Source organism: Loxodonta africana, chromosome 5, assembly GCF_030014295.1.
Source record: "Loxodonta africana isolate mLoxAfr1 chromosome 5, mLoxAfr1.hap2, whole genome shotgun sequence".
NCBI classification, from domain to species: domain Eukaryota; kingdom Metazoa; phylum Chordata; class Mammalia; order Proboscidea; family Elephantidae; genus Loxodonta; species Loxodonta africana.
The window spans coordinates 68,256,132-68,279,012 of NC_087346.1; the positions used below are offsets into that span (position 1 = coordinate 68,256,132).

Consider the following 22,881-nt stretch of genomic DNA (forward strand, 5'->3'; position numbering starts at 1 on the left):
CAATTTTGTCATTTTGAGAGTGCTGTGTAAATGAAATCATTAGATGTAACCTTTTGAGATTGGCTTTTTTAATTTATCATTATGCCCTTGAGATGCAGCCATATTGAGTGTAGCAGTAGTTTGTTACTTTTTATTATAGAGTAGTATCCCATGGTATGGATGTATCACAGTTTGTTTAACCATTGAAAAAATACATTTATATAACCTTTTTTTAATGAAGAGAAAGAGTGCTCTATGTGTTAGAGATGAAACTTGCCTACTGCTACTTTTAAAGATTTTTTTTCTGTGTACCTTGAAATTGCCTAGCCAAACAGATTTCATGTGTAAATCATCTCTTTCTCCTCCTTATAAATATATACTCATATACCATGGAACTTTGGGGGATATAAGCAACTTTCTTAATTAGATGATTTTCTTTTCTTCTATTTTTAAAGTTTTAAAACTTTTAGGGGCTTTTATAAAAATGGTCGAACTTTCTTATTTGTTTTTTGACTGACTCCAAACTAATGGTGAATTAAGATAGACTCATGCAATAAACACTTGTTGAACAGTTTTGTACCAGGCAGCATGCTAGGGCTTGATGATACCAAGATGAATGAGACAGTCAGTCCCTACTCGTATGGCTATACTCACAGACGTAAAAGTTTTGAAAAGAGCGTTGAGATTTCCCACTATCCTTATTGATAATCTGATCCTTTAAAAGTTAACAGATGCAGAGCAAGAAAGAGACTATATCATACCTAGAACTAGTATTTTACCAAATAATTTATCCTGCCTAGTTTATCTAACTAAAAATAAAAATATTTAAAAAAAAATTTTTTTATTTTTAGTTAGATAAACAGAGGAAGCAATGGAAACCGGCTATTTGGATATGCTCAGTTTTCACAGTGAATGAAATCTCAGGGGAATAAGTCATATGATGCTGTGAGTACCTTGCTGCTTATAAGTCATAGGTTAGAACACTCTACATGAAAAACTGGCAAAGGGCACCTGACTTTTAAACATTTTAATTTTTGCTGTAGGAAAGTGAAAATTCAGAGATGTATTTTTTTTTTAACTTGAGATGACACAAATGACTGAATATTAAGTAATCTTATTATGTGCAACTCCTACAAAATTTATTATATTTCTGTGTATCACATTCCAAGAGAACATAATTCATAGGTTTCATATTCTGTCCTTCCCAATATTCTGTAGTCATTATAGTGCTTGAAATAAAGCTAGCAGCAGCATTTTTTTTAAGATTACAGATGTGGAATTTCGTTTTTTCAGTACTCCCATATCCTGATCTAGAAAACTCAATCCCTCCATTTTTTTGATCTCCTACTATATGCTAGGCCCTGGGGAAGCATTGGTGAAGGAGAAAAGGAAGGCTTGTGCTCACAAAAAATGCATAGTTGTCTAGTGAGAAATACATTCAGATAACCAGGAAATTAGCATATTGTGTGTTAAGTTATATAATAGCGGTGCTAGGGGAATTCATAGGAGGGCCCACTTACCCAGACTTTGTGAAGGTGGCTCAAGGGAGACTCCCAAGAGGAAATGTCAAGTTATAAAATGAAGGTGGAGATGAAGTAGCCAGGTGAAAATGTTGGAAAAAGGGTTTTCTCACATTGGAAAATGGATATTCTCGATAAAGTCAGATACAGTGGCCCAGATATATAAAGTAGAGGAAGAGTACAGCATGTTTAGGGAATTAAAAGAAGTTAAGTATGCCTTGAACATAGTCTATGAATGGGAATAAAATGGGAACAACGAAGGCAGAGAGTAAAGTGGAAATTATCTCAAGAATGGTACTATAAGTTAGCCATTTTGGGAGTTTGGGTTTCCATCTTCAGAAATGGACAGCCATTGAAGAGTCTTAAGCAGTGAAGTGACAATAAGTAGATTTTAATTTTTGAAAAATACCTACTATAGTGAAGAATGGATTGAGGTGGGGCAAGATTTCATCAGAGGAGGCAGTTAAGGCACTATCTCAGGATTAGGAAAGCCGCCTGATCTGGGTCATAGCAGTAGGAATGGAGACAAGAGGACAGAATCAAGATAACCCTTGATTTTCTGATTGCTTACATGTAGAAAGTGAATGAAAGGAGAAGAATCAAGGCATATTTCAGGGAGGTACAGAATGTAAGAAAAGCTGCAGTTTGGGTATAAGGAGAAAATTTTGATTTTAGACATGTCGAGTATGAAATGGAAACCCTAGTGGCGTAGTGGTTAAGTGCTACCACCGCTAACCAAAAGGTTGTCAGTTTGAATTCACCAGGCACTGCTTGGAAACCCTATGGGGCAGTTCTACTCTGTCTTGTAGGGTCACTACGAAATCAGAATTGACTCGACGGCAATGGGTTTGATTTTTTGGTTTGAATATGAGATGCTTCTGACACATTTTTATTAACTTCTGAAAGAAAAGTGAATTTTGAAAAATAGGTAATGGATATATATAGGTGTATGTTGATAGATTAAAACTTAAATGATTAACATCGTATATTATTTTATGATAAATGTTTGCTTTTTTTGTACTTTAGCTAGTCTGTTATAATTAATTTCTTTTTGTGTTTGATTTGTGAATTGCCATATTTTTACATAGATAACGTACACCTTCTGTTTGTCAGCTGCACCCTCCCCCCATAAGATATTGTCAAAAGTGTACTATGCTAATTTTTTTTTTTTTTTACAGCAATATGTAGAAAAAAATTGGTATAGCAGTGCTCATGAAAATACCTCGAGGGGGAGTTGGGGGGAAGGGTATGGTTGGGAAACAAATGTAGAAGGTGCTTGTTATTTGTGTAAAAATACAGTACGTAATGTTCTCCACCAAATAATCACTTCGATTTGTCTCTTCTTTAGGGAGTTTTTGCGTTTGGCAAGTCCTTTAAATTGTGGTGCCTGGGACAAAAAACTGTTAAAACAATATAGGGTCCACAAACCAAGTTCACTGAGTTACGAGCCAGACATGAGAAGTAAGTTTTCCTTTGAAGTTCTTGTTTTAGGTTTGTTTTATAACAGGAACTCATGTGGGGAATAGTCTTAAATGATCCTAATGAATGTGTGCTTAAAGTACTTTAAATCTGTCTTTCCTTGTGTAAATGAGACAAGATCTTAAGAGTCTGGAATCACGTTATAATAAATCCTAGAAACCTGAAGTGGAAAGGGACCTTAAAATTCATCTTGTCTAATCCATTCCTCTTACAGGTGAAGCAGCTTAAACTCAGAAGGGTAAGTGACTTGGTCAAAAAGGTTAGCTCTAAAACTAGATTTCCTGTTCCTCAAACTAGAGTTGCTCAGGAGCACGTGTTGAAGGTTGAGAGAAGAGATGTCTTTACACAAGGAAGGTCGAGAAAGGTTAACTGTACAAGTGAGAGACGACAGGAGAGGGCAGTGCAGGAAGCCGAGGGAGGAGAGGGTGGTCAGTGCTGTCCAGTGCTGCCGAAAGATCAATTAAGTTAAAGGTTGAGGTGTATGCATTGGATTCTATAGCTAATATGACATTAGTGGCTTTTGTAAGAGCAGTCCCTCAAACAGTAGGACTATTCTTCCAAGAAGTTTGACTGTGAAAGAAAAGAAAGAGAAGGCATGGTTGTTTTTGTTATTTTAAATGGAGAAACATGATTTGGTTGATTGATAGAGAAAAGGAACATTGGGGTGAGAAGGGAATCAGTGATGTTGTAAAGATCCAGAGGAGATGAGAATGATGAGCAGAATAACCCTTGGCTTGGAAGGGAGAATATCTCTTTCTCAGAGGATTCATAATTTCTCTCTTTTCAAAGTAACCTTTCCTGCCTGGACTAAAGAGTACTTGGTTGGATTATGAACAAGCTGTGGGGTTGCAGGATGTTTGCTGCAAGAGAACAAAGAGAGAGGAAATTAAAAATACTGATAAAATAGTTGAAGTCATATGCCAAGGAGTACATACAGGTTAGGGGAAAAATTAGACTAGAAGAAAAGGGTTAGATCATGGAAATAAGGAAGAATGGCTAGAACAAAAAGCAAAAAATAGTGAGAGAAAACTGGAGGAATAGGGGTGGGATAATGGAGGAGTGGAGCAAGTGAAGACAATGACCATGTCCAGATAGTGGCTCTGGAGTATATTGCTGGAATGAAGTAGAGGTAAAGCTCATTGGAAGAAAGAAGATGCTAGAAGTGAGCTGTTAGACAGGTTGTCGTGTGGACATTGACATTCCCAGTACAATGGCAAGAATTACTATGGAGAAGAAGACTGAGAATGAAGTGTTAAGTTTTTTTAAATCAACAAAATAACTGCTAGGGAAATAATAGATGACTGTTTCATGGAGCAGTATATGATGGTACTGCTGAAGAGAACCCTCAAAGGAGAAGAAATTTTTGCATTAGACTGGTAGAATGGTGATCTGGGGAGCCAGCAGAATGTAGGCACTGCCCACCAGTCTGGCACGGACCATGGGAGAGGCAATGCGGGGGCGGGGGGGTGTCTGCCCACTTGAATAACCCATCTAACGCCTTCACTCGAGAGATGTGGGAAAGAGCATTTTCAGTAGTGAATCACGGTTTCACTATATTTCCTCCCAATGCCAATTCTGTAGTTTTGCTGGTTTTTAACTTTGCAATTCATTTTGTGTCAGTGCTAGCAATAGTAATAAGGCATTTTTTGATGGATTGAGATGACCATTACTGGTGAAGCAGTCAAGAATAATACCGAGACCTATAGCATGGAGCCCTGGTAGCACAGTGGTCAAGAGCTGCTAACCAAAAGGTCAGCAGTTCGAATTCACCAGCTGCTCCTTGGAAACCCTGTGGGGCAGTTCTGCTCTGTCCTGTAGGGTCACTAGGAGTCGGAATTGACTCAATAGCAATGGGTTTAGTTTTTTTTTTTTTGTAGAATGGCAGTTCTGAAAGGACGTAGATACAGTTCAGTCTCTTCATTTTTCAGATGAGGGTTCTGAAGTCAGAAAGAGTAAGCAAACTTTAGCCATTATCGGTGTGTACCAGAACACTTTGTCTTATTTTTTCTCTTGCAAATTATTATCATCAGTTATTTGTGAATACTGTGTTATGAAAACTTAAAGTTCTTTTTTGTTCTATTCCAGTTTTATTGGAAAGCAGAGAGTTTTGAAGTTTCTCATATCAATCCCTCCCAGGGCTTTTTGTTGATGTTTTTTATATTTAACACTAACATACTTCCTTAGAATTGAGTTGTAATTTTCTTTGCAAGGAGTAAAAACAAAAATAGCTCTTTTGTCCAAGAGAATATTGAAATATATTTATAGTTGCTTGAATACCGAACACAGTTACATCCATTCTTATAGCTTATTTTAAGAGGAAGTATTTTTGATGCTACAGCTTTATAAGTTCTCTTTTCTCTATTACATTTGTGATGTATTTCTGAAAAAATAGGGTAATTCATTTGAAATTTGCATTCTTACTCTTGATATTACTACTGTTTATATGTGTACCAACCAAAACCCATTGCTGTTGAGTCGATTCTGACTCATAACAACCCTATAGAACAGAGTAGAACTGTCCCATAGGGTTTCCAAGGAGCGGCTGGTAGTTTTGAACAGCTGACCTTTTGATTAGCATCTGTATCTATTAACCACTGTGCCACCAAGGCACCGATATGTGTACAAGCATCTTTAATTTAGTTACTGTGTGATCACATATTTAATCCTAACAGTTGTAAGGAAAGAATAAAAAATGAGGGAGAAAGTTTCTTACTTCTTCTAGTATTTTTAAAAAGAATAATGACCTGTTTCTTAGCATTTTAATGCTTCCAGAATATTTTGCCTTGTTCTCAAAGAGAAATAATTAAAAATAATTTTGTGAATTAAAAGTGTAGCCTGGTATATAAACATCATTAGCTGAGATTTATAATTAAATTACATTGTAACTGTGATTCAGATAGTAATTATTATAATATTTATTCTTATTTGTACTGTGTAGTTTCTAACTTTTCTGTAATCTGTATATTACTTCAGTAATCAGGTTAAAGAAGAAACATGCCATTTAAATTTTAAAATGAACAGAAATTATATTAAAACTGGATGATGATTTTGGTATTTAAATCTAAAAAAGAAAATGAGTGTTGAAATTAAAGAGTGCTGTTTACAAACAACCTTGTGAAGTCATTACTGAAAAAATCTACGTGATATCTTTCCCAAGAGATTTTCTTTGGCTTGCAGGTAGTATGATCACATCTATGGAAGGTCTGGGTTCCGATAATGTTTTCAGCTTACATGAAGATAACCATTACCGAATAAGCAAGAGCCTGGTAAAATCTGCAGAAGGAAGTACTGTTCCCCTGACCAGGGTAAAATGTCTGGTCTCCATGACAACCCCACATGACATCAGACTTCATGGGTCATCAGTTACTCCTGCTTTTGTTGAATTTGACACATCCCTTGAAGGGTTTGGGTAAGGAATTTGCAGTGTTAGCCCAGCCTTATTGTGTTATTTTATGCTCCTTAGTTTTGAAAAGTAGGCCTTTGGTTTTAAATCCACACGATTAAAATGTATTACACTATATGTTCTACTCTACTCCACTGTGTATTTTCAAAAGGTCGTACTCTATGAACATGTTATTTTAAGATTTCTAGATTTAATTGTTTTTAATTATTATAGTAATAATTAAAAGTAAGTAGATTGGTATAGTACCAAACTAAACCTACTGCCATCGAGTCGATCCCGACTCATAGCGACAGGGATCAGCAAACTATGATCCACAGGCCAGTCTGGCCTGCTGCCTGTTTTTGTAGTTAAAGTTTTACTGGAGCACAGCCACACTCATGCAGGTATGTATTGTCTATGGCTGCTTTCAGGCTGTAGTGGAAGAGTTGAGTAGTCATGACAGGGACTGTCTGGTCAGCAAAGCCTAAAATATTTTACTATTTGGCCCTTTACAGAAAAAGTTTATCGACTCCTAATATAGTAAATATCAATTTATAGATAATGTATGATTAAAATTAGATTAAAAGCTCTTTGGCTTGGTATAATTCATTATTCTGTTCCTGGAATCACCTAGCATAATACCTTCTTATACATTATAAGCATTCAGTGTCTATCGCTGCAAATGAGTAAATGAATTATTTCAAGTGGCAGAAAAAACTACAGTATCTGAAATAATAACGGAGAATCTGTAGAGAATCTAAAGAGTTTGTGATGTCTGTAAACCTCAAAAATAAACACAAATGCTAATAGAACAGATTGTTGTCTCTACTGGTTGTTAGTGCATTTGTATACGTTGGTTTAAAAATTTAAATTGTATTATCAAACAGTGGATTAATGCATATTTTTTGGGAATGAGCAGCAGCACTAATCATAACAGTGGTGACAGGTGGAAGGGACACAAGGGAATTTTTTGTGGTGATAAAATTGTTCCAATGTCTTGATTGGGGATATGCATTTGTCAAACTCAAGGAGTATACATTTAAGTTTGTGCATTTTATAATATGTAAATTACCCCTTAATGTTTTTTTTTAATTTAGTTTAAAAATGATACTGTTGGTGATTTTTGAAGTATAACTTTCAATCCCCTCACATAACTAAAAGAAGGGAAGGGTTTTGCTAGACATCCCAATTTATTCTATGATTGTTTATCTCTAGTTATCATGACATAATGGCTGTTTATTTCACTGTGTTAAGCACAGATAGCGATCAGAAAAGAAGAGAATTAGTCTTTAATATGTCCATTGTCTTTTTATACTAGCTGCCTGTTTCTGCCCAGTTTGGCCCCTCATAATGCCCCTACAAATAATGCTGTGACAACAGGTCTTACTGATGGGGCTGTGGTCAGCGGCATTGGTTCCGGTAAATATTAACTTTCTGTTTGCTTGTGATTTTTTTTTTAATAGAATATATTTTTTTTACAGTTTATATGCTTTTGTTGTCTTTTTTTTTATGTAAATGTATGTGAACACAAGCTCTTTGATTGCTATTTTTCTATTTTTACTTTAGGTGAAAGATTTTTCCCCCCTCCCTCTGGCTTAAGCTATTCCAGCTGGTTTTGTATTGAACACTTTAGTTCTCCTCCAAATAACCACCCCGTCAGACTCCTCACTGTTGTGCGCCGAGCCAATTCTTCTGAGCAGCATTATGTGTGCCTTGCCATAGTTCTGTCAGCAAAAGACCGGTCTCTGATTGTCTCCACTAAAGAGGAACTACTGCAAAACTATGGTCAGTATTTGTCTTTTTCTTTTTAATTTTAAGGTCCAGCTGGTAATTCTTTTCCAACTTAAATTGTTGTAGCACAGAACAGCTTATATGAAATCTTAAATATTTTTGCTAGTGGATTTTAAGCCACTTTCAAAAAAGACTTATATAGAATACAGTGGACGAAGTTCCTGGTATAAGGATTCACCCCTCCTTGTCAAAAAATCACAGCTTTTGCTAGGAAAGCAGGTTGCGTGGATAATATATTTTTGTAAGAATTTTTATTGGCTATGAGTTCTGCTTAGTTAATAAATATTCATGGATTACCTGCCTGTCATATATACCATCCTGTACTAGACACAATAAGGGTTTTTTATTTTATTTTTTTTGCTGTCGAGATTATACACAACAAAACGTAAACCAATTCAACAGCTTCTACTTGTACAATTCAGTGACGTTGATTACATTCTTCAAGTTGTACAACCATTCTCATCCTCCTTTTCTGAGTTGTTCCTCCCCATTAACAAAAATTCACTGTCCCCTAGGGTTCCTATCTAATCTTTGCTGTTGTAAATTTGATCCCATATAGATAGTTCTTAAAAGATAATAATGCTCAAGGCAGACATTTTTTACTAGCTAAGCTTTTTTTTTTTTTTTTTTTAAGCTTAACTATTGCTTGGTTTTACGAAGGCTTCAAGGATATTTTTGGTTTAAGGTTTGACACGATAATATTTTAAATACTTTTTATCTGTTGCTTGCCATAACGACTTGGTACTTACCATTACATACTCCTAACACCCTTCAAGTGAACCCCAGTGGTACAATGGTTAAGTACTTGGCTACTAACGGAAAGGTTGGTGGTTCAAACTCACCAGCCACTCCAGAGGAGAAAAAGCCTGGGGATATGTTCCCATAAAGATTACAGACTAGGAAACTGGGCGGAGGGGGGGGTGGGTAGTTCTACTCTATCCTTGCTTCAAAGCAGCATTCTGGCTGTACTTCTTCCAAGACAGATTTGTTCCTTCTTCTGGCAGTCCATGGTATAGTCAATATTCTTTGCCAACACCATAATTCAAAGACATCAATTCTTTTTCTGTCTTCATTGTTCATTTTCCAGTTTTCCCATGCATTTGAGGTGACTGAAAACACCATGGCTTGGGTCAGGCACACCTGAGTCCTCAAAGTGGCATCTTTACTTTTTAACACTTTAAAAGAAGTCTTTTGCAGCACATTTGCCCAGTGTAATAACGTCGTTTGACTTTGTGACTGCTGCTTCTGTAGGCTTTAATTGTGGATCCAAGTAAAATGAAATCCTTGACAACTTCAGTCTTTTCTCCATTTTCATGATGTTGCTTATTGGTCCAATTATGCGGATTTTTGTTTTCTTTATATGGAGGTGCAATTCATACTGAAAGCTGTAGTCTTTGATCTTCATCAGTAAGTGCTTCAAGTCCTCTTCACTTTCAGCAAGGAAGGTTGTGTCATTTGCATAATGCAGGTTGTTAATGAGTCTTCCTCCAATCCTGATGCTTCATTCTTCTTCATATGATCCAGTTTTTTGGATTATTTGCTCAGCATATAGACCGAATAAGTACGATGAAAGGATACAACCCTGATGCACACCTTTCCTGATTTTAAACCACGCAGTATCCCCTCGTTCTGTTCGAACAACTGCCTCTTGGTCTGTGTACAGGTTCCTCATGAGCACAGTCTTCACAATGTTAATTCGTAATTTATTGATCCACACAGTCAAATGCCTTCACATAGTCAATAAAATACAGGTAAGCATCTTCCTGGTATTCTCTGCATTTAGCCTAGATCCATCTGACATCAGCAGTAATATCCCTTGTTCCATGCCCTCTTCTGAATCTGCCTTGAATTTCTGGCAGTTCCCTGTGGATGTACTGCTGCAGCCGCTCTTGAATTATCTTCAGCAGAATTTTACTTGCGTGTGATATCAATGATATTGTTTGATAATTTTGACATTCTGTTGGACCACCTTTCTTTGGAATGGGCACACATATGGTTTTCTTCCAGTCAGGTGGCTAGATAGCTGTCTTCCAGATTTCTTGGCATAGATGAGTGAGTGCTTCCAGTGCTGTATCTGTTTGTTGAAACACTGAATTGGTGTTCTGTCATTTCCTGGAGCCTTGCTTTTCGCCAGTGCCTTCAGTGCAGCTTGGACTTCTTCTTTCAGTACCATCAGTTCTTGATCATATGCTAGCCCCTGAAATGGTTGAACATTGACCAATTCTTTTTAGTACAGTGACTCTGATTATTCTTTCTATCTTCTTTTGATGCTTCCTGTGTTGTTCAATATTTTGCTTACGGAATCCTTCACTGTTGCAACTTGAGACTTGAGTTTTTTCTTCAGTTCTTTCAGTTTGAGAAATGCTGAGCATGTACTTCCCTTTTGGTTTTCTAACTCCAGGTCTTTGCACATTTCATTATAATACTTTGTTTTCTCGAGCTATCCTTTGAAATCTTCTGTTCAGCTCTTTACTTCATTATTTCTTCTACTCACTTTAGCTGCTCCACATTAGAGAGCAAGTTTCAGAGTCTCTTTTGACATCCACTTTGGTCTTTTATTTTTTTCCTGACTTTAATGACCTCTTGCTTTCTTCATGTATGATGTCCTTAATGTCATCCCATAACTCATCTGGAGTTTGGTCATTAGTGTTCAATGCATCAAATCTATTCTTGAGATGGTCTCCAAATTCAGGTGGGATATACTCAAGGTCGTATTTTGATTCTCATGGACTTGCTTTAATTTTCTTCAGTATCACCTTGAGCTTTCATATGAGCAGTTGATGGTCTGTTCCGCAGTTGGCCCATGGCCTTATTCTGACAGATAACATTCAGCTTTTCCATTGTTTCTTCCCTTAGATGTAGTCTTTTTTGATTCCTGTGTATTCCATCCATCAAGGGCCATTTGTATAGTAGCGGGTTATGTTGCTGGGACAAGGTATTTGCAATGAATAAATCGTTGGTCTTGCAAAATTCTGTCATATGATCTCCAGCATTGTTCCTATTACCAAGGCTTATTTTCCACCTACCAGTCCTTTGTTGTTTCCAACTTTCTCATTCCGATCACCAGTAATTATCAATGTAACTTGATTGCATGTTTGATCAATTTATGTTGAAATTGGTAGAAGTTGGTAAAAATGTTCAATTTCATAATTTTTGGCCTTAGTGGTTGGTAGGTAAACTTGAATAATAATTGTCTGATTATTGTGATTAAGGTTGTGTATCAGCTTGGTTGGGCTATGATCCTTAGCTGTTTGGCAGTTATAATGTAGTTTGGCAGCTTTTTAATGATGTAATCACCTCCATAATGAGGTCTGATAGAATGTGATCACTTCCATGTTGAGGTCTGTTGTGAGCAGCCAGTCAGTTGACAGGGAGTTTCCTTGGGTGTGGCCTCCATCCAATATAGGCAGACTTTCTGGCAAGGCTTGCTGGGTTTTGCTCGCTCTGAATCCTGCAGATGGCTCCTGTTCATCTGACCTACAGTTCTTGGGACTTGAACTAGCAGCTTACCTGCCATCTTACTTGCTGATCTTGGGATTCATCGGCCTCCACAGCTTGTGAGCCAGAGGCCTGTTCTCTGACCTTCCGATCTTGAATTCACCAGCACCTGCGACTACGTGTGTCAGGAGAAGCCTCCAGCATGACTCCTAGACTTGGGATTTTCCAGCCTCTACAACCGTGTGAGCCTTTTCCTTTATATAAACCTATCTCCATATATATTTATATGCTACACTGGCTTTGCTTTTCTAGAGAACATAGCCTAAGTCAGCATTTGATACTGGGAGTGGGGTGTTGCTCTAACAGATACCTAAAATGTGGACCTGGTTTTGGAATTGAGTAATGGGTAGAACCTGGAACAGTTTTAAAATGCCTAATCGTAAAAGCTTAGATTGCTTTAAAGAGACTGTTGGTGGCATTATGGATATCAAAGACAACTCTGGTGAGGGCTCAAAAGGAAGTGAGGAGAACTGTAACACCAGAGACAGTGCAGACAGCAAGAAGCAGCAACAAATGGCAGCAGGAGAACCAGGATACTGACCCTAGACAGCACAGGAGCCAACCCGTGGAGCAAGAGAGCTGAGTGCTTTTGGGCAAGTGGCTTCCTGGCAGAGTGGGGTGCCTTCAGGCACTTATCAGTGGAGCGAGAGAGCCAAGTGCCTTCTGGGTAAAGTTTGCTGGTGAAGTGGGGTGCGTCCAGGTTCTTACTAGAAGAGCTAAAGAGCTTTGGGGCACTTGTCCTAGCAGGGCAGGCGATGGGCCAGCCCAAGAGGCCTGAGAGCCAAGGAACCAGAAAGCAGAACCTGAAGAGACAAGGAGCACAGGAAACACAGCTAGGGTCTCAAAGGGTAGAACCATGGCCTGATGGCCTCCTATGTTTCAACGAGTCAGATCTTCACCAACTTGGTTCCAGAGTGTGGGGTTTTTGTTCATGAGTGCTAGGAGTATGGGGTCGGATCTGCTGTCTAAAGATGAAGCGGTAGGGCTGCCATTCCCAAGGGGGAGAAGAATGCTGAGGGGGTAGGGTCACCACTCAGGTGGACTAGGAGAATGTGGCTGCCCAAAACCAGGGGAGCACATTTGCCAGAATATGGCTTCCCAAAGCTCAGGGAGCAGATTCACTGTTCCGGTAGGCCTCCACCCAGAATCTAGAGAGTGTGGCCAGCATTCAGAGTCCAGAGGGCAGGGCCGATGCATAAATGGTCTCAGAGAACAGATGATTATTTTCAAGGCTTGAGAGCTAAAGTAATGTGTTTTTCTGACTTGCTTGGTGCCAGTTATCCCTTCTTTCTTCCAATTTCTCCATTTTGTCATGGAAATGTCTACCTTGTGCCTGTTCCATCATTGTACTTTGGAAGCAGATAACTTCTATTCTGAATTTCACGGATGAAGAGGAATTTTGCAGAAGATAAGCTTTTGAACTTGGAGTTGGTTTAAGATTTTTGGGATGATATGATGTGATATGAATGTGTTTTACATGTGGTCAGGACATGAATTTGGGGGTGAGGGGGCTAAAGGGTGGAACATTATGAATTGAATTGTGTCCCCCAAAATGTGTGTCAACTTGGCTAGGCTGTGATTCCCAGTATTGTGCAGTTGCCCACCATTGTGTGATTTGATGTAATTTTCCTGTGTGTTGTAAATCCTAACCTCTGCCTGTGGTTAAGTGAGGCAAGATTAGTTTATTTTGAAGAGGATTAGGGTAGAATTCAACACCCATACTCAGGTCACAGCCATGATCTGATATAAGGGGAGTTTCCCTGGGGTGTGGCTTGCATCACCTTTATCTTACAAGAAATAAAAGGAGAGAGAAGGGAGCAGAGAGATAGGGACCTCATACACCAAGAATGAAGAACCAGGAGGGGAGTGCAGCCTTTGAACTGAGGGCCCCTGCACTGAGAAGCTACTAGACCAGGGGAAAATTGATGACAAGGACCTTCTCCCATAGCCAGCAGAGAGAGAAAGCCTTTCCCTGGAGCTGGCACCTGAATTCGGACTTCTCGCCTCCTAAACTGTGAGAGAGTAAACTGTTAAAACCATCCACTTGTGGTATTTCTGTTATAGCAGCACTAGATAACTAAGACAGTTGTATTAACTGGACTTCCTTATAGGCATATGGATATTATCAGCATTGTACTTCAGGATAGATCTTGAAAGTTTCTTTTTGATGATGAATGTGATGCCATTCCTCTTCAGTTTTTCATTCCCAGCATAGTAGACCATATGACTGTCTGATTCAGTATGGCCAATACCAGTCCATTTCAGCTTATTAATGCCTCAGATATCGATCTTTATGCATTCCATTTCATTTTTGTCAACTTATGGTTTTCCTAGATTCATACTTTCTACATTCCATGTTCTGATTATTAATAGATTATATGTACTGCCTTAATGTTGTTTAAATCTTCCCTTCTACTCTATGCCCATAGTCATGGCCCTGGCTTAATATTCTTAATACTCTTTATCTCTTATCTGTGCCCTCTTTTCAGCTACTAACTGAAAAGTCAAAGATTTGAACCCACTAGCTGCTCTATGTGAGAAAAGGCCTAGCAATCTGCTCTCATAAAGATTTGAGGCTAGGAAACCATATGGGGCTATACTCTGTCCTGTAGGGTCCCTATGAGTCAGAATTGGCTTGATGGTACATAACAACAACCTCTCTCACCTAGACTTTTCATGGATTTTAATTATTTTATTTGTTTTTGTCTGTCTACTGTACTGGAACTGTAAGCCTCCCACATACAAGGTTACTATCTTTGTAATTTAGGCCGCTCACCACCTAAAACAGTGCCTAGCACGTCATTGGCACTCAGATATTTTTTGAACATATAAATGGATGAGTGAAAAGAAGGAAAAATAAAGGTTGGATGACTTGAGAAGAAAAAAATGAGAAAAGTGAAACAGAATTTGAAGAGAGGGTAGAATTTAATGAGAAAATTAAAGAGTAGGTCTAGAGATATGAAGTAAACTAGAAAAACATTTTCTACTTTTACGTATCATATCCACTAAATGTAATTTGTAGTCCATTAGGATGTCCAGATAATTAGGAGATGTCAGGGAACAGTTGGCTTAGCAGATGTCCTGCCACAGCACTGAATCCCGAAAATGGCTTAGTTCAAGCCTGAGTCAGGAAGTAAAACTCTCACAAATTTTTTATAAGTAATATCATTTTCAGTCCTCCTGAAAGTTCGTAATCTATTAATCAGAAAAGAGAGACAGAAAAGTTCCTCGTTTCCCCCTTTCCTTTTTCTTTTCTTTGTTATTCCTTGGTCTGTAACACTAGACCTTTCAGGGCTCTTTGATCCTACTTTGTACCTAGTTTGTTCAATTATGAACCTATAGTAGGTCACCTGGATAAAATTTTATCTTGGTAATAAAGCAGTCTTAACCCATCAACAGAGGTATATTTTTAAATTGTCTTTCTAGAATATAATCTTGGTATCTCAGTGTAAGCAAATTTTTTTACGATTCCAGAACTAGAAATTAATAGTTTATGTGTTGTTCCTTTTTCATATTATTTAAATTTTTACTTTCAGTATATTTATTTGTTTGTGCTTGTGCCAAAACAAGGGGGTTCATTTTAAATTACATGATTGGTGACTAGCTGTTTCCATGTTTTTTTTTGTTTTTTTTTTAATGAGTGTTTAACATCTGGCTTTTCTCTGCTGTTCTGTCCTTCTTAGAAAATTTAAATTAATATTTAGCTAACTTAAACATTAAAATTAAACTAACACAAGCCCATATTTCTTACATGGTCTGGCAGTATACTGGGTAACAGAGAGAAGCCCGAGTGGAGACAAGTGATTACAGAATGTTAACAAATCAATATACTCACGTGTATAGTTCAGAGCTGTCTGGTGAATTCGTTGATTCAACAAATCAGCAAATTTCTATTCCACACATAAGTGATCTCCTTACCACCAGCTCTTGTCAGTGTAGGTTCAGTGCTGTACATTCGCAGCTAGTAACACATAATTGTCCGCTTGTATCACTGAGCAGAGCATATGGGAAGACTAAAGTTCTAAATTTTCTTCATTCTTTTTCTAATCCATGGCGTAATCAAATGCATGTTCAACTATAAAAGACCTTTTATAATATACCATGACAGGCAGTAATGACCTAGTCTCTCTTTACCGTCTACTTATTTTATTTATTTGACTATTATAACTTCATCTCATTGTAATTGTGTGTATTTTGAGCAGATGAAAGCAAAAATATATCCCAGATTTTACTTCTTAGTACAAATAAAGTTAATGAATGAATAGGGTGTCTTCATTTACATCATCATGTTTGTTTTAACGGATAGTCAGAACATGCTGATCTAGATATAAATAAATGTCATAATGGGGATGATATTGGCAAAAGATTTTTTCATTTTTTCCCCCACCCTTTTATTTTAGTTGATGATTTTAGTGAAGAATCCTCTTTTTACGAGATCCTCCCGTGCTGTGCGCGCTTCCGATGCGGAGAGCTTATCGTTGAGGGGCAGTGGCATCATCTGGTTCTGGTGATGAGCAAAGGTATGCTGAAAAACAGCACAGCAGCCCTCTACATTGATGGACAGCTTGTTAACACTGTGAAGGTAAGGGTCCAGGGGCTTTTAAATTTGTGAGATAGTTCAGTAGTGCACGTGTGTGTGTGTGTGTACATGCGAGTATTGGCAGATGTTTTAAAAAAATTACTGTCTGATTTTAAATTGACCTCATAGTACCCATTTGAACAATATTTTAAAGTCATGTGGCTGACAAATTAATGTCACATTATTAGAAAAAACCGGGGTACTAAAGAAGCTAGTGAATGTATCAAGAGTTGAGCCAGATTGCTAAGTGCTTTTTCATAACAGCAGAACCAGTTGAAGAACGCTAAATAAACACACTATTTTATCATTCCATTATTGTTACTGTATTTAGTCCAGTACACTCTACATTCCTTTAGAGCTGGAAATGTTTTTTTATTTGTCTTTGTTTTTGGATCTCCCAGATTAGTCCATCATAGTGGTAGTAGATGCTCAGTTATTGTTTATTGAATGAATGAGTGAGCGAGCAAATAAATATTACTCTTGCTAGCTACACTAAAATATTCATAAGAGAGGGAAGAGAGTTGAAGTAACCAGTAAAAAATCAGGAGAAGTTCTGTTTTCAGAATTAGGATGAATGCTGCTAGTCTTTCTACAGAACTCAGCTAGCAAACTTTTATAAGTCTTTCTCCTAAAAGAGTATTTGCTTTATAGTGCTATCACTTAAAATAAGTAACAAGGGCAAAGTTTTGTGTGAAAAAAGTTTAAAAAACATTTAAGTCAACAGCTCCTTTGAATACCTTTTCTTAATGATATTGATATTTTATTGTGTGACATATTTTAGTATAATAAATCCTAAAATGCACTTTGTGGGAGTAAGTCATTTATTTTCTTTATGCATGATAGGATTTTAAATGGGTTTGTAAATTACCCTAGTAGGTCTCTCTTTTGTTATTTTTAGCATTATTAAAAATAAAAATGTCCTCAGCTTCTAAAGTTGAGGGGTAGGAGGTTTATTGTTAATATATTTACATCATCATCATCATCGTTGTCACTGTGAGTAGTCACAGTCCGTGTGAAGTTAACTTTAGATGACATGTTGGCCTGAAGCTAATTTCACACTATTAACATCATCAGGAACTGTTCTTTAGTATGAATAACAATAATAGATGTGATCTGAAGCTGGGATGATGTTATGACAAAGCAGTCAATGGAAAGTTCATTATTCCATCAAGTGATGAAAACCGCACAAGAAGCAACTTGTTTTTCTTATTTCTTGTGCTCTATCTCATTATACATTTATTGTAAATTAATTGCATGATAACTTAGGCACTTCATCAGTTAACCACAGTATAATTTCAAATCTGAGAAGGTCAGTAAACATGGTTAACATTTTACACTGAGATTAAAATGTGTGCATAAATATTGTAATATACATATAAAAATCCCAAAAAACCAATCCTGTTTCCATCAAGTTAATTCTGATTCATAGTGATCCTATAGGACAGAATAGAACTGCCCCATAGGGTTCCCAAGGAGTGGCTAGTGGATTCATACTACTGACCTTTTGATTAGCAGCCACGCTTTTAACTGCTGCACCACCAGGGCTCCAATGTGTGTATAGACCACTAATTTTTCTTTTATTTTTTTGGCACTTTACCCATTATAAATCATTTTTCCTCAGTTTTATTTAACAGACTTACAGTATAATGGGCACATCAGAGAAAATACAGCTAGCTTCAAACACTGCTTTGAACTCCTTAATGCAAGGCTCTGTTTTTTATATCAACCCTAAGCATTCATCAAAGTATCATTAATTTGATATGCAAACCAACCAGGCAGTGACAGTATCTGATTGTTGCCATTTCTAGAATGAGATCATCTTTCTCCATTAGAGGGTTGGAGAACAAATGCCCGACTTCTGTGTCGGGGGCATCGTTTCAGATTGCACCACAGATTCCAGAATCCTGTCCTGCCTTTGTTTCTCAACCCCAACTGTTTTTGATTATTTGTGAAGTTGTCTGACCTTGGGATGATGAAAATATACACGAGAAGGGAGTTATTTTTCTGGTGAAAATGTTTTTGTCACATCTCACACACTTGTTTTTTTGTTTTTGTATAGCTTCATTATGTTCACAGTACTCCTGGGGGTTCAGGTTCTGCAAACCCACCAGTTGTGAGCACAGTCTATGCCTACATGGGTACTCCACCTGCCCAACGCCAGATTGCTTCATTGGTTTGGCGCCTGGGACCCACACATTTTCTTGAAGAAGTTTTACCTCCTTCAAATGTTACCACCATTTATGAACTAGGACCAAATTACGTTGGAAGCTTCCAGGCCGTCTGTATGCCATGTGAGTAACTTAGTTTTAGGTCTTAAGGTTATATAAAACTCAACTCCTACAATGTGCATATAAATGCATGCGTGCGTATAAGATTCCACATTACGTTTATTGAGGGAAGGGCCTTCTCCTCTGGTTTTCTTCAACATAATACTGTTGACCACTCATTCTCTTCTCTTTAAAATGCTGTCCTCCAGCCTACTGTACTTTCCTGAATCTTTGTTGTTATGCCTGATCAGTAATTATCCAGCTTTTCTTAATGTCTCCAGCATACAGGGATATGCCCACAAGACTCTAACCCCAACTCTCTTCTCTTTCTGTAATAGTTACTCTGGTTAAAGTAAGAAAGAATGGGTCCAGAAAACACACACATGTATTCTCTAGGTTAAACCAACCCACACCACTTTCCTTAATCCTCTTATTCCTGCAGCCCAACCTTTGCTTATATTTTCTTCCAAAAGAAGTTTAGAATCAAAGGAACTGATACCAAGCTCAAATTCCTTTATAGTACTCTTTGCAAATGATATCTTCCATCCTCTTGTTCTTGTTTTACCAAGGTTCTCAGAAAAGTTACGACAAGTATAATGTAAATGGTAATAACCCTGTGGCCAAATAATTTGTCTTTTCTCTCATGTTCTTGATTTAGGTAACATAAAATAATAGCTATTATCTAGTGATACCTTATTTAGCACTTATGAGTTGGAATTGACTTGACAGCATGGGTTTGGTTTGGTTTGATGTGCTAAATAAGTTAATACATATGAAGGACTTAACTGTTCTGAGTTTTCATATGAGTTTATTCATCCCCTCAAAACACTGTGAGTTGGTACTGTTATTGTCATTCTCATTTTACAGGTGAGGAACCTGAGGCACAGGGAAGTTAAGGTCATGCAGTTTTGAAGTGATAGAGCAGGGATGCAGACTCAGGCCACCTGGCTCCAGAACTTATGCTCTTGACTACTCTGTTGTCTAGAAGAATATAGAGACATATATGAGCTCTTGTGTTGGGGAGGAAAATTAAGTGCTACAAACAAACAAACAAAAAAAAACCCAGTGCCGTCAAGTCGATTCCGGCTCATAGCAACCCTATAGGACAGAGTAGAACTGCCCCATAGAGTTTCCAAGGGGCGCCTGGCAGATTCAAACTGCCGATCCTTTGGTTAGCAGCCATAGCACTTAACCACTACGCCATCAGGGTTTCCAAGTGCTACAAAGCCCATAGATACTCCACTCATTTCCATTTCCTTTTCCTTGCAACCTAGGGTGTTTTATGATTGGGTTGATAACAGTTAACTCTTTCAAGAGTGAAATTTGGAATGTAAGTCTCTGACTTAACTTTTTTTTTCTGTTTTCTAATTTGAAAAATAAATGAAGAGCTGGAACAGCACTGAAAATTAAGTAAAGCGTTTTAAAAATTTAGTTCCCCTTATTCCACTTACTTAAAAGACTGTCAAGTGCACCCATTTAAAAATGATAATAAGAATAAAAAAACTTGTGTTAAAGAAAAGTACTCATGATTTTGAAAAGGATCATTCTTCTTTTGAAGGTAAAGATGCAAAATCCGAAGGTGTGATCCCATCTCCTGTGTCTTTGGTACCAGAGGAAAAGGTATCACTTGGCCTCTATGCACTGTCTGTGTATTCCCTAACAGTAGCGAGAATCCGGAAAGTGTACAACAAGCTGGACAGCAAAGCCATCGCTAAACAGGTAAGCAGCATGATTTCCCCTAAGCTCTAGCTGATTCTCACTGGGAGGATATTTTAGAGCCTTGTTATGGATACCATCAAGTATGAACAGTTGCTAAAAACAGTGCCTTTCATGTATTGTTTGATTTATTTGACTTTGAATGTAAGCCAAAACATACTTTGATTTTTAGCTTAGTTTGGAAAGGTGAGAATTTCCTTCTGTTATAAGTGCATTATTTATAGTAATTATTTATATGGGCAGTTAAAAAATTGAACTTCAGAAAACAATTGCTTTAAGAATATACAACTTTTTAATGTATCACCTACTATGTGCCAGGCACCATTTTTTCAGGACATGGCAATGGAAAAAGAAAATTCCTGCTTTTATAGTTCTTACATTTCTGCTGGGAGAAACAGGCAATGGTAGCTAAGGAAATAACCTAGTCATAGAGTGCGTTAGAAGGCAGTAAGTGCTGTGCAGAAAAATAAAGCAGGGAAGGGAGAAGGAGAGTACCACAGGGGTGGAGATGAGTTTGCAGTTTTAAGGAGGGTGGTCAGAGGAGGCCTTACTGAGAAGCTGAAATTTGAACAAAGACTTAAGAGAGATGAGGCAGCAAGCCATAAGCAGTATGGAGGGCGGGCCTTACGAACTGGGTGAGGGTGTTGCTTTCCAGGAATACAAGTGCTAAGGTCCTAAGGGAAGTGTGTGCCTGCCGTGGAGGCAGGTGTGGCTAGGCCAAAATAAGGAAAGGCCTGGGTGGTAGGTGAGGAGCTCAGAGAGGTAATGGGGACCAGTTGTAAAAACACTGGCTCTTACTAAATGGGTTCCAGACATAGAAATGAAGTGTGTTATGACTTACATTTTTACCAGGATCACTCTCACATCTCTTGAGAATAAATTGAAGGGAGACAGTATTTCCCTGTATTTTTATAGGGAGGCCAGTGCAGTAAATGATTCATGTAAGATGATGGTCATCAGAACCGGGGTGACAGCAATGGCAGGAATGAGAAGTGATCAAACTAGGTGTATAATTTGATGATAAGAGCTGACACTTTTTGCTGATGGATTGGCCGTGGAAGAGAAAGAAAGGAGTCAGGATAATTCCAAAGTTTCTGGCTTGATCAACCAGGAAAATGGAGCCACCTTTCCTGATTTGGAGAAAACAGCAGGAAAATAGATTTGGGGAAAATATTGAGAATTCTTGTTTTAGAAAAGCTTGAGAGACCTATAAGACACCTTAGCAGAGATCTTACGGCATTAGCCATATGAATCTGGAGTTTAGCGGAGAGGTTTGAGTGCCGTGGATGCACATAGGTGGTGCCTAAAGCCACAAGACTGCACACATTGACTCCAGAGTGGATGTCGATAGAGAAGAGGAAAGGTTTGAGGACTGAGACCTGGGGAATTCAGTGTAATACAGCTGGGGCCATGAAGAGCAGCAGAGAAACCTGAGAAGTAGTAGCCTGTGAGAAAGGAGGAAGAGCCAGGAGAGGCTGGCTTTCCAGAGATTCATGATTTGCTGTGGCAGATGTTGTGGAGCTGTCAAGGAAGGTTAGGACTGAGAGCTGATCATTGAGTTTAGCTGAGTGAGGATCATCACTGAGCTTGGCAAGCCCTTTGGGCAGATGAGCGGAGGGAAAGCCTGATTGGAGGGAAAGCTAGAGATGCTGAAAGGAGACGAATTGGGAACAGTAAGTATTGACAACCCTGTTGCAGAATTTGGTGGTAAATACATTTACTTTTTAAGGAACTTAAACTGGACTTAAATTTAGCTCTACAGTTAACAATAGAATTAAAAACCTAAGATTATATTTGCTTTGCAAACACATTGTGTGTGTGCACAAAATTTAACATTCCTTTTATGTAGGCATGTTTTATATATGAATTCTTGGATAATTTATGTGAAGTTTACTTGGACGTGGAGTAAAGCTAATAATTACTTTTTCACTGATCAGGAATACTGTGTGGCTCTGGGTAAAAAGAATAAACAATGACAGAGCTTCATTCAGAAAGACCCTTGAAGCTGTGCCCTGAAATCCCGTCGCCATCTTTATCTCAGTAATTTGTATTTAACTTAATTTCTGTGACTTTCCCCACTTTTAGAAGTGTTTGAATATTTTAAAAATTGAATACTGAATTTTTTTTTAATATTCAAATAAGAGGGCAGAGAAAAGATACATTACCATCATGTACATTTTTTTTTCTTTTCTGACAAAAACATCCAGAATATTCTTCTGTAGTTACATTATTTGCCTTTTTTCTATTCTTTAGTTAGGCATCTCCTCCCATGAGAACGCCACTCCTGTGAAGTTGATACACAATTCAGCAGGGCATCTTAATGGGCCTGCGCGGACAATTGGAGCTACCCTGATTGGATACTTGGGTGAGTCACGTTGTCTTTTCTTGTTGTTATTCACCTTCATATTTGCACCCACTTACCTCATGTGAGGGGTGGTGTTTAAATTCAGAATTTATACGGCTGACCTGTAGTGTTCTTAGCAATTAACAATTAATTTAACAATCTGAAGCTCTAGTCAACTTTAAAATTATAGCTTTTATCACAAAGTCCTACTAACTTCCCCCTTCTTTAGTAAGCACTGATGAGAACTGACCACATACATCTATGCATTTTTAAGGTTTGAATTTCAAACTGTATTTAGGGGCAGAAATTTAGAAATGCTGATTGTT

General features: G+C 37.8%; 1 protein-coding gene across 15 annotated transcripts in view; it reads left to right on the forward strand.

The window, feature by feature from the left end:
• Positions 1–22,881, forward strand: part of WDFY3 (WD repeat and FYVE domain containing 3) — a 351,860-nt gene that overhangs the window by 224,483 nt on the left and 104,496 nt on the right. For all 15 annotated transcript variants that reach the window (XM_064285618.1, XM_064285625.1, XM_064285619.1 and 12 more), the window contains 8 exons: positions 2,848–2,960; positions 6,156–6,387; positions 7,679–7,779; positions 7,927–8,145; positions 16,050–16,231; positions 18,288–18,519; positions 20,054–20,214; positions 22,465–22,576. In XM_064285618.1, coding sequence (XP_064141688.1) covers positions 2,848–2,960; positions 6,156–6,387; positions 7,679–7,779; positions 7,927–8,145; positions 16,050–16,231; positions 18,288–18,519; positions 20,054–20,214; positions 22,465–22,576 — 1,352 coding nt within the window. The remainder of the gene's footprint in view (positions 1–2,847; positions 2,961–6,155; positions 6,388–7,678; positions 7,780–7,926; positions 8,146–16,049; positions 16,232–18,287; positions 18,520–20,053; positions 20,215–22,464; positions 22,577–22,881) is intronic.